We start from the raw sequence: 19,305 nt of genomic DNA on the forward strand, positions 1-19,305 counted from the left end.
CAGGTTGACGCAGAAAATGAAACGCCATGCAGTCTTCGTCGCCCTGGCCGCACACCTCAGTGACTTGAAAATTGCCACCTTTCTGAACGTAGTGAAGTCTCTCGTTTACAAGGTGCGGACAGAACTGATGTGTTCTGGCAATGACGTGGTATCTGTGGCGAAAAGGAAGAAGCACAGTCAGTGGTCAGACGTCGTCAAAACCCCCGATTTTCTCCGGCGGCTGCAAGTGATCGTGAGTGACGACCCAGGGAAGTCAATACGGGCCATTGCAAAGGAGCTCCAAGTCTCAGAGTCGACTGTCAGGCTCGCTGTGCACGAGGTCTTGAGGTACAATTCCTATGTCACGAGGAGGGGGCAATCCATGTCCGATAAAACTCTGGAGAATCTTTGCTGTGGTCAAAGCGCTTGCTAACAAGCTGAAGAGGCTCACGTGAGGAGCCTGGAATGCTCTGGTTTCTTTCAGATGAAAAAACTTTGGCCAAGACCAAAAAGTTAACCGCTGAAATGACAGGTGGCTTTGCGCAAGCGCTGATGAAGGTGCCTACAGTGATGCACACAAAATTTCCGTCTGTGATGGTGTTAGCCGTCGTCAGCAACAAGGGTGTTGTTATGCCGCCACACTTTTTTTGCAGAAGGACTCCGTGTTAATGCTGCCGCGTACACGGAAGTGCTTGCTTGCCACTGTTGCAAAGCCCTGGATAGAGACTGTTTCGAGAGGAAGACCTTATGTCTTTGAGCAAGATTCGGCTCCCGCCCACACCGCCTGCGTCACCCAGGAGTGGCTGGCTGACAACTTCTACGACCACATCACTCCAAACTTGTGGCATCCTAGTTCTCCAGATTTAAATCCGCTCGACTACTATATTTGGGGCGTTGTTGAGAGAGAGAGAGGCCAACAAACAGCCACATAATACAAAAGACTCGCTGAAGGGCGCCATTGCTGACTCAATGGCCAACATCTCTAAGGACCACTTGATCCGTGCATGCAGCCATTTCCGAAGCCAAATGCAATCGGTTATTGCTGCGGATGGTGGGTTCTTTGAGTAATTGTGGAAATAAACTGCAAGAGAAGTATTTCCCAAAGTTTGGTGAAAATATGTCTATTTCTGCCTGAAGCCAACATTGTGTTCTCAAATACCTCGCACGTCCGGTATGTCATGGGCGTACCCCAGATGCAGCTCTTGCCTATCCAAGAAACAGAATGCCTGTATCCCAGAGTTGCCAGATTCTTTGACTTCACACCAAAGTGGGTACATTGGGGGCCTGTGGAAAGCATGGTTGCGCGAACAGGATAAGAAAGACTTAGAAAGAAAAGTAGGAAACGATAGGTCAGGCACTGAGTTTCAGCGCCTGACCTATCGTTTCCTACTTTTCTTTTGAAGTCTTTCTTTTCCTGTTCGCGCAACCATGCATTCCTCAGATGTCAACCAACTCGCCCAGTAACAAGTTCTACTGAATTGGGGGCCTGTTAGCTCTGAGAAATTCAGCTGCTCTGCTTCTTGGCTAAATTTGAGACCAACATTGGGTACTGCAGTAGTAGTATGCCATGTAAGTTTTGTAGTAATTGGTGCAGGATAAAAAGTTGACAGAGAGATGAACAAGGGAAGCCACTGGCTTGTCTTGTTCTAGGCTCTGAAAAAGATAATTCCCTTTGTTGAAACACTAACTCCAGCCCGAGGCCTTCCATGTTCGCCTAGTGTTCATTAGAAGTAATTCAATTTCACGTAAACAGTATTCGTTTGCCTATGCAGTACTGTGTATAATTTATTGCATCAGCTTAAAAGTGAAGATGCAGCAAGCAGTTTTCAGTGGCTGATAGTTGCGACAAACTTGCAGCAAACTACACAACTTGTTCTCTGCCTAGTTGTTTATCAAAGAACATAAGGACTTCAGGACCAAAAATACCAAACACAACAAGCAACAAAAATGCAGAGCAAACTAGTTTTGTAATGCTTGTAGGTCTGTTTGTAGCAATGGATGTGAGCAGACTTCAGATGCTGAAGAAACGGGACAGGTCACGCAGTGCCAGCTAAGTTGCAACTGCCACCTCAGTATGTGTATCTGTGTGCTTTACTCTGGCCTCGTCTTCAAAGCACACCCCAGCACAACTGTCCAGTTTTCTCGTACCGCTTCCATGTCTATGATGGTTCATTTCTGCTCTGCATTTCTGCAAAAAGCTTTCGTCTCTTAAAATATCTGGAAGGGCCGCAATGGAGACCACACTTGCACACAGACTGGCGTCTGAGAGGAACACATTAGGGTAAACTTTTATTTTGCCAATGGCAGCACAAGCCTTTCAATTATCAACAAAAAGAAAACGTGGGATAAAGCAAGATTTTACCAGAACCTTGGCTTCCGAAATGCTGCAAAAATGCTGTTTTGTTCAACATGCTCAGCAACACGTGTTTTAGCAGATTTCGCTGGTCATGTCATAGCGCTCTGGCATTGTCACTCGGGTTGTGCAAGACAGCTTTAAAGCATTGTTATAGCTAGCCTCATTGCAATAATTGAACTTCAGTATAAGCAATAAAGCCCATTTATGCTCCCAGTAAGCTTAGTTGTCTTGCACGTCCTTAGAAGCACCACTGCAACGCTCAAACAACCAGTTGCATCCACATAAGTACGTATTGCTTCAACATTAATGAAAGCATGAAAGTTGGCATTTACTTGAAATTAGCTTGAAGCATCAAAGGAAGTACATACGGGTTCCTTGGAAAGCAAGCTTTGGAATTAAGTCTTCCCTGGACTTGGATCAAATGCGGTGTCACCGTGTTTCTGAGGCAGTAGTAGCTCTACCAAGCCAGCCAACCATGAGGCAGCAGATGGCTGGGCTAGGATGAATTAACAATTCAGAACACAGAACTGACTTGTTTAATTGCAGAATGCATTTGACTAATCTACAATTGTTTATCACAGTGCCTTTTATTGGTGTTGGATCATCATTTGCACTTGCGGCAGCTGCTGTTCTAAATCTGTGCAGCATTGCATAAGCTGCAGCATGTGGTGAAGGAGTGGGAGCTTGTGTTAAACATCTGGGGCGTACATACATGTTCGCGACATCCACTGATCAGTAAATTAGGCACACTACACTTTTTCAATGCTTGGCAGCATTAAAGTGTCCAAAAGAGCATTCATTCTAAATGTTAATAAGTTTTTTGCAGCACTATTGACCATTTCAGTGTGCATTGTTTAGCTTTACAGAATTGCACAAGCTGGGTTGTAACCCAGTACCTAGTGCTAGTGGGCATAGGCACATGCGTCCACTAGCACTAGTGTGTCAGAGTGTTGCACTCTGATACACTGAGACCCATGCAAGTGTGACTTGCCTGCATTCTTTCTTCATTCTTTTCTTACATGTTCTTTTCCATTTGCTTTCCTCCACTGCTTTGCTCGTTCAACAGTGTGGTACTGATTGGTCACGGCCACTGATACAACTGGGTCAATAATCCAATGCACAGAGGAAATCGGCAAACTTGTCGACAAATGTACACAGGCTAAACGAAACGTGATGGGATATTAAAAAACTGCAGGAGAGTGCAAGGAGACTGCAGCCTTGTTCATGGCAGCACATGAATGTCACATGTTCATGTTATGCACATTGTATTAAACAGTGCATGGATGCATTCAGTTCTCACATGTGGGAATGAGAGTACCAGAGTAGGAAGACTATGCTGGACACTGCAGGCAGAATAAGTCTGCTTGGCTGGGACTTTTTGAGTGCAATGCACATTTCTTTGTTGGAGAACACAAACTGAGCTCCTATAAGAAAATGAAACTAAATATTTGCAGCTTCTGCGTTCATGTTGGCATGCCCCGTTTGCATTTTATTTCTCCGTGCTAGCATGTTACCTCTTCTGTGGCCTCACTCACAACTGATTGGGCTCACTCAGGTAATGGCCAGCCAATGCACGCACATAATAACCACGACTACCCACAAAGGCAAACCTGAAAGCGCCAGCCACACGAGGCTGCGGTTTGGTAATAGTCTGGTATTCTGCTTTGTTTGCCTGAAAGAAATGTGTGAAGTTTATGGTGATAAATACAGCTTCTTTATAGTAATAGAGTGCAGGGGCAATGGTCCAGGACGTGGCATTAAGTTAGGCTTGCTCGAAGAAAAATTTCTTCAATCTTCTGGAGAAAAATAGTTATACAGTAATGGTTGAGTTTTCTCACACTGCAAGTCCACCTTTCACAATGTTCGTCAGTGCATTAGGGCACTTGCAATAGCACAGTGAATTTCAGGTAGCATTAGTGGCTGCATTGTCTTTGTTTTCTCCACTTTCGAGCTTGCCATGCCTGTTGTTCAGGAATGAGAATCATTGCCTTGTGTAGCGGCTCGTGCAGAGGTGGGGCGAAAGTGTAGGTGGCGAGTAGATCTACCATTTATTGACATATGTCCATGGTGCCAAACCAGCAGAGCAGCCTGACATGCCAATGTCATGGGTGGCAGCTCAACTGCTGCTGTTGTTGTTGACCCGAATGGTTGTGGCGCATACCCACAGTGGGAGATTGGACACGAATCGAGTGGTTAAATTAGGTGGATAAAAACAAGGCAACTAACAATTTGGATGAATCTACTTTCATACTTTCACATTAAGGGCAACTTCCTCCTCCACGGCTTTTAGTTATAGTAGTGTCAGGCACACCTTTTGAGTTCTGCTTCAGTAGCTGACAAACAGGGTGCCATACAGTGCAGCTCGATTGCTGAATAAGGGATGCGCCAAATGAGGAGGAAAGAACTCGTTTGTCATAACGACTAAACCACCGCTTAATCTTTCGGGGGAAAACCTGACTTTCTGGCATGAGATCTGTGAGCTTTTGTGTATCCAATCAGTAGTGTATCATCACAAGTCCAGCTATATCTTTGTACCCCACGTTCAGAGCTAAAAAAAAAAAATTCCCATATGTTTTTTCCCATAGTATGCAGCAGTGATAGTGCAGTGTGATTGTTAGTTCTATATCACACTTCAGTTATTGCATAAAGTTGGCCTACACGTACTTATTGAACCACTCGGATATACTGTGTTGCAACCTGCTCAAAATGAAAAACAAATGACAAAAGACTCCCTTGTTTTACATAGCATCATTTCCAAAAAACACAAACTGGTGCATGAACTATCTGTGCATCACTGTCTGTCTGATGTCAGGCGTTGTACTCACCTCTGGAAAACCACAGCTTTTGTCTGTTCCCTTCTTGTATCCTGTGCTGGACAAACTATGTTACCGCATGAAAATAACATCAATATAGTACCTCCAATATTTGTTATAAGCATATATTAGTTCTAAAATTACATTCTGATGTGTGTTAACTCATTATATCCATGTTTGTTATATTGAGGTTTAATTATTACACACATATGGCAGCTTGACCTTAGTAGTGCTGATAGCTTATGTGGTACCATGTGACTGATGCTAGTTGGTTTATGAAGAATCATGCTGGGGAACATGAAAATAAGGTAGGTCATTGCAAGTCTTTTTTTTTATTTTTCCCTGCATAAAAACAACCTGCATCAGCGAAATGACCGTGAAACCTATTATGTTAAAATAACGTCAGTGTGGCACACAGGTGAAATGCAGGACTTTCCTTGGCTAATAAGTCTTGTTTCTTTCTCCAGAATCTATGCATATCGGCACACAAGGTAAATTCATAATGGAAGCAGTATGACAGTACTGTACCAACCTAGACTGGCTTAGTCCCCTCAGGATAGCATTCCTCCAATTTCCAGGAGGCTCCACTTTTATGCACCCGAATTCTTCATAACAGGCTACACCCGTGCCCCAAAATGAGTACCGTACAAAATTGTTCCGATTAAGGTGCTCTCTTACATTCTAAGCATGGCCTTGACTCCTCCCTTGTTTTCAATGAGTTCAGCTATCCGTGCAATTTTACCACCAAGCATTGTGACTACGCATACTTTTCAGGCACAGACATCCATAGTGAAATTACCAGAGAGAACTCTGGTGGTGAAATCATTCGGCAACGGTATTCACAAGTAATATTAGCTTGAATTGAAAACACTGCACTTCTTTTTTGTTATTCATGGTTTAATTAAGTTACAGTTTAGCCTTACCATTTTTATTTTGAAGAGTTTTTTACATTTGGAAATATATTGCATAATTTTCAGCATAAACATCAGTTTTAAGAATGTACTAAGCCCTGCCTTGCCTTATCAGTTTCCTTTATTGATCATAGACAGCAGCACCAATGATTATCATGGCCAGGAATGCAGCTTTACAAAAAGACAAGATGTCTGTGCTGCTTAAAAGCTGTGGAGATCATTGATTACATGTTAATGTATCTCACTATTCAGCTGATGCACATACCAACATATCGATCCGGTGTACATTAATGAAGACAGCCTTGTTTTTGTGCTTGGACTGCAAGTTAACTTCTTTGCAGTGGAAACAAGAAGTGGTATTCCTGGGCAATCACCTTTGGGGCTACTTTCACAAGAACTTTCTGTGGGCCTAGTTGTGGGGCTTTCACAAGATTTCACATGACGAGCGCTGACCGCGTCTGCGTTTGTGGGAAATAGCGTTCTTGGCTCTATGCTAAGAAACCATGCTTAGCATCATGCCAAGAATGCTGTCGCCCGTAAACACCGATGCGTCCAGTGCTACTGACGCGAAATATGACAAAAATGAAAGTATCCCCGAAACTGATCGCTTGGGAATACCACCCCAGTAAGCGATAGTTGGAGGTTTCGTGGTGCAGAAGCATGGAGAAAGCACAGGAAGTAGCATTCTCACTAGAAACAATCTCGTATGAATGTATAGGAAGGTCTATTCCTGGTAGCAAGTTTCCCACCACAATATCATCATCAGCCTACTTTTATGCCCACTGCAGGACGAAGGCCTCTGCCAGCTATCTAAAATGTTAGCTAATAAATTGTATGTTAGTAACTAAGATGTTACCTAATAATTTAAGGAAACAGACAACATACAGAACCCATCCATGCAATATAATCTAGAAGGAAATGAGTCCAGTATGGCTGCCAGGTAAAATACTAGCTTCATTTCACTAAGCTGAAAAAGTCTTGGTAGGAAACCTCTTCCACATGCATTTGTCAATTCAGCACAATAAAATTGCATCATGTGCCTGTTCTGTCGACAAAGATGTTTTATTCAATGCCTCAAGATATGCTGTTGCCGTTAGTGAGGGACTGTACCATACAAAATGGTGATGCATCTTTTTAGCATGCAGCAGGCCTTTCGGCTAAAAACGTACCTGAGCTTAGCCTTAACCTCACTTTTATTTACTGCAATGGTGGGACATCTGCATCTTCGATGGCTCCGATTATGTCTCTGGAGTAATCTTTTGGCATCTACACATTTTAGATTAGCTGACAATCATGTCATCTTTTTATTCTACACAAAATGATCTTACATGTGCCAGTTCAAACAAAAATGTTCCTACTATAATGCACAGTGCAACCCCATTTTCCTTCATTGTTCAAATGTCTAGCAGAAAGGATCACCTCGTGTCTCCAGAATGGCTTTAGATGATGGCCTACAGTTCCTAGGTACCAGGTTAAAGCTTTATGACATGTTGCTGGGGTGCTATCAGCCACAAATGTGGTAAGGGCAGTTGCCATTTGACTCGACCTACATGAAAATTGTGAATTGATATGTGGCTAATGTCACTGTGTCCACATGAAAAACATGCCAGCTTTTCATAGTCAGGTAAGCTGATTACAGGTTTCAGACTTTCCTTCGCCAGTTCTAAATCGCATTGATGGAGCTTCTGCTGCAGAAAGTCGCACATAGAACACGTTACGAGAGAACGTCGAGGCAGAAGAGCCATGTTGGAGGCTACAGGTTGTGCTTTATGTAATTTTTTGTATAACCTTAACGGGCATGGTGTACCACTTCTCTTTTGAGCCCCTAGAAAGCTGGCAAGGTGTCCTAGCATACAAAGCAATGGTAGGTGAGGCTGTGAAGCAAAGAATCAAAATGTGTTTCGCATTAATTGCTACATTCATTATTTTATCCTGAAGCAATGTACCATCAGCACAAATTAAAATGAAAACAATTATGAAACTAGTCGAAAGTGTAATTCGGTTTCCCGATTCACCTGCATTTGTAGTTGTGACCTGATTCAGGCTCCAAAACATACACTTATGACTGCTCCATGCTTCGAAACCTGCTACAGAATGATTACATGTTGCACTTCCATGGAATTATGCTTAACAGACATTCGGTCACTTCTTTCCTGTTTGCATTTAAATTTATGGAGATGTTACTTACTATGTTCGCATTTCAATTTATGGAGACGGTACATATTATGTGTAACTGGCATTCCATTCACTTGCTTTCTGTTCGCATTTAAATTTATGGAGATGTTACATACTATCTGTAACAAGCATTCCAGACAGTTATTTTCTGTTCGCATTTCAATTTATGGAGACTGTACATATTATGTGTAACAGGCATTCCATTCAGTTATTTCCTGTTCGCATTTAAATTTATAGAGATGTTACATACTATGTGTAACAAGCGTTCCAGACAGTTACTGTATACACTCGACTAAGGGCCGCGCTCGTATAAGGGCTGCTCCCCCCAACTTTGCAGTCCAAATTTTGGAAAAAAAATAAATAAATAAAATCTCGCCAACAAACGGCATCGTCGTCACGTCTCACGTACGGCGCATTTCGCGGGAGCCATCAGATGGCAATAGCTGTCCTGCGGCTTCATCACGCGGCGCTATCTGTGAGCTTCGGGCGGGCGGCACTATCTGGGAGATCTTGTCGCTTTTCTCGCCGGCGCCATTGATCCTTAGTGCCACCGTTCATTTTGACGACTGCCTATAGCACAACCGCGCTTGCGATAAAAAGAAAAAAACTGCAGGAAATTCACTTAGCTGGTCAGTCGCAGGAAACCTGGTTACACTGTTTACATCCACAATGTCCTCACTTCTGACGAGCATGACCTACTGATGACCCTTTCCTCGCGCTACGCCAGCATTCTGCTGCTTGCTCTATTTCCGTAGCATTCTGATGAAGAAAAATTACTCCATCTCGCGCCAAAGGGAACCATGTGTGGATGCAAAGCAGCGGGGAGATGGTTAGCTTGAGCGGGAGATGGTTTCACGGCAGTGGCCCGAGCACTCATCGCGGCACTGCACAGGAGAGAGAATGAGGCGCGCGCGCTCCGTCATTTTGATATACCACAGAACTACCGTGGCGCCCCCAGCGGAGTATGCAGCTGTCGCACCACTTGTCGTGCACGCCGCTCCGGATTCCTAGAGGAGAGAAAGAGGGAGTGTAGGAGAGGAGAGGGGGAGGGGATGCGCATGCGCTGTGGGGGTGTGGGACGCTGCGGGAGGGACGGACAAAGCCCCCGCCATAAGCTGCTTTGCATCTAAAAATTGCTTAACCGCGTACAATGCTGCGTTCAAACTTCAAGTTGTCGCATATGCCGAACAGAATGGAAAACGTGCAGCCGGCCAGAATTTCCACGTCGACGACAAGTGCGTGCGTGGGTGGTGCGATCAAAAGGAAGAGCTGGCCACAACAAACAAGACTAGGAAAGCATTCCGCGGCAAGCCTTGCAAATTTCCAACACTCGAGAAGGTGTTCATGAAATACGTCACGGACATCAGGAAAAACGGCTACGTGTTGTCAGCCGAGATGCTCCGCACCAAGGCTCTTGCAATCGCATGCCACATTTCTCCTACGGATTTCGAGGCAAGCGAGGGATGGCTTCGGAGATTTATGAAGCGACAACTCAGCATCCGCCGCCGGACAACACTCTGCCAAAGACTTCCACGCGAGTACGATGTCAAAGTGATCAAGTTTCACCGCTTTGTTAACGCGCTGCGAGCGGCGCACGAGTACCACACAGACCAGATAGGAAACGTGGACCAAACGCCTGTTTGGTTCGATCGTATAGGAGGCTATGCCTCAACGCTCCTATTGCGCTGCTGCTTACATTTCCCTCCTCCTCCCCAGCGCCGCCATTGCCCTTTCCGTCAATGCCATTCTGTGCCACCGCTGAGATTTCCCTCCTCCTCCACAGCTCAGCTGTTGCCCTAGAGCATAGCCGAGAACGCAGGGAATCGGTCGTCGCGCCTAGTGTTGTCACTCACCACCAGTTGGCGGTGCTACCCCAGAACAGGACGCTCTACAGCGGCGTGCGCTGTAGCATAACTATATATCATGCTATTTTTTTTTACCGGTGCCGATTCTATTGTTTTACAACATCTGCGGGCGTTTAACGCCGACACAGAAGCGTACAGGCCGCCACGCATTGCTTCTTCCAAAAGAACGATAAAAGGAAAACCACAACTCTCATCTATACTATGAAGCTTCATTTTCCTTCTGCTCATTATTACATATGTTTTGTATGCCAGTGTGGAAAAAAATAATGTCCGCTCTAATAACTGCACAACAAAAACTTTTATTGCCATCATTTGGATTTAAAGTTTGTGGAGCTTTCGTGACAGGGGCTTCTGTGCAAAAACTTTTGCGATGTCGTTCTTGTCCGTTATCTTCAGCACAAAATTAGTGAATAGATGGCGGAAGAACTTTGTCACCATGATCTAAAACAGCTTCTCGTGATGCTCAGGCACTGGACAATTCAATAGTTCACGCTCTCGCAGCACTTGAGCAGCATTCACGGCAGTCTCCCTCAGCGGCTGCGTAAAATTTCTTAGCTTAGCGAGCACTACTTCAACCTACTTGTGCAAAGAGTTCAGCACAACTACGAGTTCATCTGACGAATATAACAGACGGCTTCTGTCTTGGAGCCTGATAAGAGAATGTGACGGCGCCGAGGACATGGGCTTTGTCAACAAACTGAGGCATTCTTTGCAAGACACCCGCTCATTAACAGCTCTCCACAGGTATCTGCCAACCATCCCTAGTGCTGTACATTCTGGCAAACGAATCGTCTCTTTGCGCCGGGTAATGTGGTTGAACAGCGATTCTATCACCTATTTGGGAAATTCTTCGGATGGTTCTGGCGTAGTGCTTACGCTCAGTTGCCGGCGTAGCGCTTACGCTCAGTTGCCTGCGTAGCGACGAGCATGTGCTATCTTCCGTGTCCATCACGTTGCTGTTTGTTGATGTTGACGCAATACCTGTCTTCAGAGAGTTTTCTGTTCCGCACAAAACTGCCCGTGAGTCTGTCTGATCGTTGCTTCCAGCTGACCTCCTCAACCACCCAAAAAAAGATTCAATGGCATCAGACGAGAGCTTTCTAGTCAGAAGAAATCGAAAGTGCATCTCTCTCAGCAAGTATGTGACACATTCCACGTTTGACCCATTCAAACTTGGAGCCACTTCTCTGGAAGTTCTTCATCATTCGGAATTTCATGAAATGAGATGCCCGGGACCTTTCTCTTACTGTACGAGGTGCATCCAGGTCCACAACAATACGCCATACCACTCGGTATCAACTCGCAAAGCGCCCTATCAAACAACTTAAAGGAGCACAACTCACTCGTGACCACGATGTCTTCTTTTGGGCCAGAAGGCTCTCATTTGCGTTGCTGCTAGACGTTCTCAATGTGGCACCGACAATGTCACCACAGCCACAGTCCTTCAATACCCTGCCGCAGCTCACCGCGTCAATCGAAAGCAGAAGGCAAGTTTTTTTTTTTTTTTTCCCACCCGTGGACTGCTGCAGAAAGGTGATCTCTCAGCAAACCAGCGAACCGTCGGCAGGCAAGGCAAATTAATATTGTCTCGATTTGACACTAATAGAGACGCGCACACGCAGTTTTTCCCGCCTTTAACCATGCACGGCGGCTAGCGAACTGGATGGATGGATGAGGCTGAACCCTTTATATCGGGCGGTGGCATACGCCACCTAGCCATGACTATTAACAAATATTGTGGTGGGTGAAATTTCACCTGTGCCTCGATTTTAGCCACCAATCAGATAACCTCCATTTGGTTATTTCTACCCGCTTGCAGTCTATTTTGCCTTCACTGTCCCTAAACCCCAATGCTTTGAAAAAATCAGCCCCATTGCTTTGCAATATATGGTTAAGCCCTTTACAGAAAAGTATGAGGTGTTCAGCCGTTTCCTCTTCTCCACACGCACCGCACAACATGTCTATACCTTGGTACTTGACTCGGTACATCTTAGTCCGCAATACTCCCGTCCTGGCTTCAAACAACAAAGAGCTTCCCCTAGAATTATCATAGATATTTTCTTTGGCAATTTCTTGCTTGAAAGTTCTGTATGTTCCCAGTGCTGATTTCGTCTGCATCCCTGTTTTCCACAAACCCCTCTCTGTTTCCCCAACCTTTTTCTTAACCGCTGTTTCCTGGTTTGCACCCCTGCTGCAGTCCAAATATTTCATTGACAATTTCCTGGTCAGCTTCCTCCATTTTGTGTCAGCATTCCTCATGTACAAATAACTGAAAACTCTCCTTGCCCACCGTTTTTCTGCCATTTCTCTCAATCGCTCCTCCAATTCTATCTTGCTGCTGGCTTCCCTGCCCTCAAATGACATCAGTAGCGCACCCAGGATCTCTGCCAGGAGGGGGGGGGGGGAGGGGGGGTTGACAGTTTGCCAATACCATCTAAACAGCACTAATTTCAATTTCTTCACGGGAAATTGTCAAAAAATTCGCTTTTTGCGAGTGCGCAGACGATAGCGTGTCTTACATCTTAGTTGCAGTACTCAAATGCGCAAGGAAAGAAAAGGGGTTAAACAAAAGCAGGGGTTAAGTCGGCCTCAAGGCCGACTTAACCCCCCCCCCGTCGGTGCGCCACTGATTGACGTCCATCCCATGTCAACCTGTACCCCTTGATTTGGTGTATTTCCGTGTGCTCCCAGAGCAAGTCTACCTACCCCTCGCTTAAACCGCTAACCCAACCTTGCTCGAACCTCTGATCTCATGCACAGGACCGCATTGCCGAAAGTCAAACTAGGGACCATCACCCCTTTCCAAATCCCTCTCGCCACTTCGTACCTATTGTAATTCCACACTGCCCAATTTTTCATCATAGCTGCATTTCTGCTACCTTTAGCCGTTACATATTTTTCATGTTCCGTTAGGTACTCAGCCCCATTGTTTATCCACACTCCATATTTGTACTTATCCACCACCTCCAGCGTAACCTCCTGTATACTATGCTCGCTGCCCTGATTATCATTAAAAATCATGACTGCCGATGTTTCTTTACTAAACTTCAAACCCAAGCTATCTCCCTCTTTACCACAGATGTCCATTAATCTCTGCAAGTCTTCCTTGCTGTCAGCCATAAGTACAATGTCATCCGCGTACATCAGTCCTGGTAATGACTGTTTAATCCATTCTCCTTGCTTGAAAAAGGAAAGGTTGAAGCCAAGTCCGCTCCTCTCTAATTTTTTCTCTGATCCTTGTAAATACAGCATGAACAGAGGTGACAGAGGGCACCCCTGCCTAAGCCCCTGCTGTATTTCTATAGGCCCAGATACCTTGTTTTCCCATTTTATAAGCACCTTGTTACTTTTATAGATATCTTTTAAAAGATTACCTACTCCATCTTCCACATCTAGAGTGCCCAGTATGTCCCACAAATCTTTTTGGATTACACTGTCATAGGCTCCCTTGATATCCAGAAATGCGAGCCATAGGGGCCTGTGTTCCTTTTCTGGTATTTCAATACACTGCGTCAATGAGAACAGATTATCTTCTAACCTTCTTTGTTTCCGGAACCCATTTTGTAGTTCCCCCAGCACCTCCTCGCTCTCCACCCATGCCTGCAAACTGTCCTTTATAATCTGCATCACCACCCTGTAAACTACTGACGTCACTGTTATGGGACAGTAGTTTATGTTGGCTTTGTCCCCCTTTCCCTTATATATCATGCTCAGTCTCCACCCGTCAGGGGCGTTGCCGTCCATTATCATTTTGCTCACTGCCTCTCTTAATGCTTTCTTAGATTTTGAGCCCAATGTCTTTATTAACATAATTGGAATGCCATCAGGACCTGTCGACGTGCTACTAGGAACCCTCTTCTCTACCCTTTCCTACTCGCTTTGCGCAAGTGGAGCCACTGCACTAACTAGTCTATCCTCACCCGATTGAGCACATGCTACGTCTCGTTCTTTAAATTTTTCTGTCATCATTGTTCTTATATGTTCCATTGCCTCATCTCCTAGCCGAACACCTTGAGCTGTAACTATAAACCTCTGCTCTAGGCTAGTCTTATTACTCAAGGAGTTGAGATGTTTCCAAAATTTCTTCGCTGCTTTTCTATCTTTTTTGTTTACTTCTGACAATCATTGGGTCCCCTTTCTTCTAATCTTCTCATTGATCAACTGGGTGCTTCCCTTCTACAGTTTAAGAAGTTCCATTTTCTGCCTACATCAGCTTCTGGTTCACCCCTCCGCTTTGAATATCTGTGTTCCCTGGATGCTTCCCGACGTTTCTCTATGGCCTTCTTAACCTCCTCATCCCACCAGCTCTTGGGTTTATGTCTTCTGTTCCCTTTTGGCCTGACTCGTAGCTTAGCAAGCTCTAGCTCAAACAGAACATTTAAGGCCGTTCCCACTGACATGTAACTGCGTGTACGAATGAAATGCGTTCAGCATGGACCCGCGAATCGCACATCGACGACTCTTGCACGCCGTTGCCTTTCCGCGAAGTGCGGTTGTGGCGTGCGGTATCAAAACTAAGATCTGCCCAATTGGAGGTTGCGGTCGGATTCATTTTAACAGCTTGCACAATACTAAAATGCCATTCGCGGAAAGCCTTTGTCTACAAACCACGCTGAGTTTTTTTCCTTCCTCCGTGACAAACCCGGCAGCACTCGGTGAAAAGACTAGAGCGTCATCCATGCTTTCTTGTGGCACGCACATCAGACTGGAAGGCCTTTCGCATTCTTGAAGCAGAGTAGTTATCTCTGCTCTTGCCGAACGGCCACAGTTTGCACAAGCCATCCATATGCGAAGTGAGCTAAATAAGTGGTGCATTCCTCCATGACATATGTACTGCCCTTGAGATTCAATATCTTGTTTGACAGTACCTGTCAAAACAGTGCCGTTTCAAATTTGTCAGCATTAAATATTTACGCTGACGCGAGAAGTGATCACGTATTCGTTAGAAGCGCACTTGAAGGGGCGCGGCACGCCGCAGCGATCGATTTATCAAATGTGTCGACGAACGAGAGTTCGATGTACACGTATTACATCCGTATACTTTAGCATGGGATTTCACGACTGCTCGATATACGAGGTCTGTTAGGAAAGTATCCGACCTTTGGCCGAAGAAAAAAAAACTGGCATAACTGGAGCGTAGCGGGCCGCTCCCACGTCGGTCGTAACAAGCTTTATCATACCATAACTGGAGCGTTGGAAACCTAATCACCATCAAAGTAGTCTCCTTGGGACTCCACACACTTCTCCCAGCAGTGCCGCCATTGTTGGAAGCATTCCGAGAAGGCCTCTTTCAGAATGGAGTTTAGCTCGGCTGTTATTGCAGCCACAATGTCCTCTCTTGTCTGAAATCGCGCTCCTTTCGATGGCCTCTTGATTTTGGGAAACAGCCAGAAGTCGCAGGGGCCATATCAGGAGAGTAAGGAGCCTGTTGAACTACAGGAGTCTGGTTTTTCGACAAAAAAGTCTGAATCAAGTGCGAGAAATGTGCAAGAGCAATGTCATGATGGATGCGCCAATTTCCTGTTGACCAAAACTCCGGTCTCTCGCACCGCACAGCATCACGCAGGCGACGGAGGACATCCCTGTAGTACTCTTTGGTGATTGTTTGACCCTGTGGTGCGTACTCATGGTATACCATACCGCAGGAGTCAAATAAAGCGGTCAGCACCACTTTGACGTTGCTGCACACTTGGCGGGGCCTTCTTTGGTCTTAATGACGTGGAATGCTTCCACCGTGACGACTGGGATTTGGTTTCCGGGTCGTACCCGTACACCCAACACTCGTCACCATTGATTATGGTGTTCATGAAGTTAGGGTCACTGTTTGTAGAATCCAGCATGTCTTGAGAGACTTCAACACGAAGTTGCTTTTGCTCCACCGTGAGCAACTTTGGCACGAATTTCGCCGCAATCTCTTCATGGCCAAATCTTCGGTGATAATGGAATGTGCAAAAAAAGTGCTGATGCCCACCTCTTATGCAATTTCTCGGAAAGTCACACGATGGTCTTGCATCACCACAGCGTTTGCTTCGACAATGACCTGGTCATTTTGGCATGTTGATGGCTGACCGGGGCGTGGCTCGCTCTGAACCGATGTGCGGCCGTCTTTAAACCGGTTGTACCACTCCTTAATCTGTGTGCTGCTCATAGCATCGTCACCGAAAGCCGAATCTTCCGAATGGTTTCCATTTGGCTGTCACCCAGTTTCTGGCAAAATTTGATGCAATAGCGCTGCTCCAGTCGCTCCATCGTTTCCTTTGCAAAAAAAAAAAAACTATGAGAGCACTGCGCACTACCTCATTCAAACGCTGCGTACCCGCGACTGACGCTATCGGCAGGCGGGAAAAAATTCGCGCATGCGCACGAAGGTTCAAGGTCGGCGGATGCAAGCGCGCTTGTTTCATATCCATCAGGTGTTCGCAAAAAAAAAAAAAAGGTTGGATTCTTTTCTAACAGACCTCGTAGATGATAATTCGATATATCCTGGATAGACTTGTACGTTTTGTGCATTGGGCTTCCTCTTCGTAACTTTATTATGTGGAACAGGCATTCCAGTTAGTTATTTCCTGTTTGCATTTCAATTTATGGCGATGGTACAGTCAACCACGAAAGTTTACAGACCACCAGATCTCAGAAAATGATCAATTTCCAAGCAGCCTGTAACAGTAGTCAGGAAAACTGATCACAATGTTCACATATACTGGTAGAGGCTGTAAATGCGAATATTGGGCTGCATTGTGAGGCTGCGCAGATATTCAGCTTTTACTCAGAATGTTGTGGTCGACTGTACATATTATGCGTAATAGGTATTCCAGTCAGTTATTTCCTATTTGCATTTCAATTTATGGTTTCCCAGCTTCGATATTATTTTTCAAACTTTATTTGCATATGCTTGGTGGAGAAAATGAATGCGAAAATTTCGTTCCCCAACTGCAGCACCAATGGTGTTGGTGGGACTTTGCCATTTCAATGTACGTTTTGCTTATTTAAGTACGTTTGAATGTCTGTAAAGTTTTCAACATTGCTTCAGGTTCAGTATAGTAGTTACTTTTGCACAGAATCTATTCATTCAGTGGAAAAAAGTTAATTAGCCCTGAGATAACAGACAATATCCATGTTGTGACGATGTGCTGATGCAGGCATTTAAAGGTCATGTCACTACCAGTCTCAATTTTTTATACCTGAATGTTCCAGACCATGGCGTTCTGGACTGAGGACATCACCTACCTACGGAAGACCATCTTCGTCTGCTTTTTAAATAAAGTTTATTTCTCTTGCTCTCTCTCTCCAGTTTTGTAAGTATCAAAGTAGAACTGATTGACTTGGTAATAATGAATGTGTAACTTGTAAATCTCTAGCATCTCTTCAAATAAGTCTAGAAATAGTAGTCTGGTTGCAAACAGACACAAAGTAACCACGACATATAAGAAAAAGATGCATCTTTATAGGCATACCATGGTAAACAACTGATGAATCTCTAGAGGCGCTCTGTGAAGCAGACGACGAGGAAGGGCATGACAACACAAGACCAACAAAAGAAGCCTTCATTGATGCAAATGATATGGTGACAAGAACAGGGGGATAAAAGCTGAAAACAATGGACAAAAACAAAACAAGGGGGAACAGCCAGCAACCAGCTTTTGACAAGACAGAAGAGGCAAACAGGGGGCAGTCTCTGTACTCTTACAAATGTAGCACTTTAAAAGGTGCACTGGTGACCACAAAAATAGCTGTCAATCATCTGTGACAATTAATTGAAATGTTGCAGAGCGCTTCTTCCCCAAAAATGCCGCATATGGATGAGCATGAGAGAAAAACCACTAGATGCATAGTGGTTAAAGTAATGCGTACGCAAGGCTCGCTCATAACGAGAACAGTGCAACAGACAGCTGCAAGTAGGAACCGGAAATATTACGCGGGATGAGGTACACTTTATATTGAATTTTCGTATAGTTTCATGCCACATATTAACAATTTGAAGGACATTTCAATTTGAAGGACATTTACTTCAGTGAAACAGCAGTGCACCTCAAACAGAGCTGCATCATTAAAAGGTGAACACCCCTGGTCGACTAGGAGCACAGGCTTTTCTTGTTTTTTTTGGCCTACAGTGGAGAATCTTTTTTCAAGCAGTTATTTTCAATCGGCTAAATCCAAACAAGTCACGTCCCTCGCTCCACTGTCGTCAAGTTCCAGAGCATGTCATGCCACATGAGTCATTTCTGCTTTGAACAAGCGCAGACTTTTTCCTCCGACAGATTTCGATTTGCCAAATCTGAGCATTTGCTCGAGGACTCTGAAAGGCCTTCCCCAAGATGACCAGTGGGGTTCATCGTAAGAGTGCAGTTCGGCGAATATTGGAGAACGATGCTGAGATCGATGAATTCGGGCGGCGACGCAAGCGATCACTGACGAAAGGTGCGGGGGGTAGGGGGCAGGGCAGCGAGTGGCCACTCTCTTCTCACGGGTCTCCAATAACTTAAGAAACGGTGGCAAAGCGGGCTACAATGGCGAGGAGGCAAGCACAGCGATGGACCCTTTGCCACAGAATGTTCGGTAAGCCTCCTGGCCTTGCAACAGTCATGCTGCCACCCAGCGGTGGTTCGGTTTCACAAGTTGTCGTCTATGCTCGGCAGCCAGAAGCCTGCAAACATGAACAAAACAACATGGCTTTATGCTTGCATTCTGCGTTTTAGTTTCATGTTCAATGTGTTCTGTGTACGGCTCACTTTTTAAATTCGACCTTAAAGGGGTTGAGACATCAAATTTGTGGCTTGCGCATTCTTTGTTTCAAACGTTTCTTATTGCTCCAGGAAGCATGATACAGGCTCGAAGATTGATATATTTTCGGTAAATAATTTAATATCGCACTATTTATGTGAACAATTTTCGGTTTCGGTTTCTGGGCGCCGAGTTGGACAGTGACATCACCGTCTAGGAAGCTTGGTCACGTGGGCCCACAAAACTGTGACGCACGTGCTGTTGCATCATCTGCTCTCGCACACACGTGCTTGGCTAGTTCGGCAATACGCTGAGAAAAACTAGGCGAGCAAGTGTGCGTTCGCAGCCGACGCGGCTCACTGCACTCTAGGCTTGCCCGGTGCTGTGGGTCACCGCTTATTGTACATCACTCTAATGTGATATGACATCACAAACTTTCTTTACAATTCCAACACAGTGACGTCGGTGTCCATTGCGCATTTAGG

General features: G+C 45.1%; 1 protein-coding gene across 1 annotated transcript in view; it reads right to left on the minus strand.

Moving 5' to 3' along the window:
- Positions 1 to 16,255, minus strand: part of LOC125947443 (histone-lysine N-methyltransferase SETMAR-like) — a 56,419-nt gene extending 40,164 nt beyond the window's left edge. The window contains exon 1 of the mRNA XM_049672171.1: positions 16,140 to 16,255. Within this exon, the coding sequence (XP_049528128.1) occupies positions 16,140 to 16,247 (108 nt within the window). The 5' untranslated portion in view covers positions 16,248 to 16,255. The remainder of the gene's footprint in view (positions 1 to 16,139) is intronic.
- Positions 16,256 to 19,305: the final 3,050 nt, after the last annotated feature.

Source organism: Dermacentor silvarum, chromosome 8, assembly GCF_013339745.2.
Source record: "Dermacentor silvarum isolate Dsil-2018 chromosome 8, BIME_Dsil_1.4, whole genome shotgun sequence".
Classification (NCBI taxonomy): Eukaryota; Metazoa; Arthropoda; class Arachnida; order Ixodida; family Ixodidae; genus Dermacentor; species Dermacentor silvarum.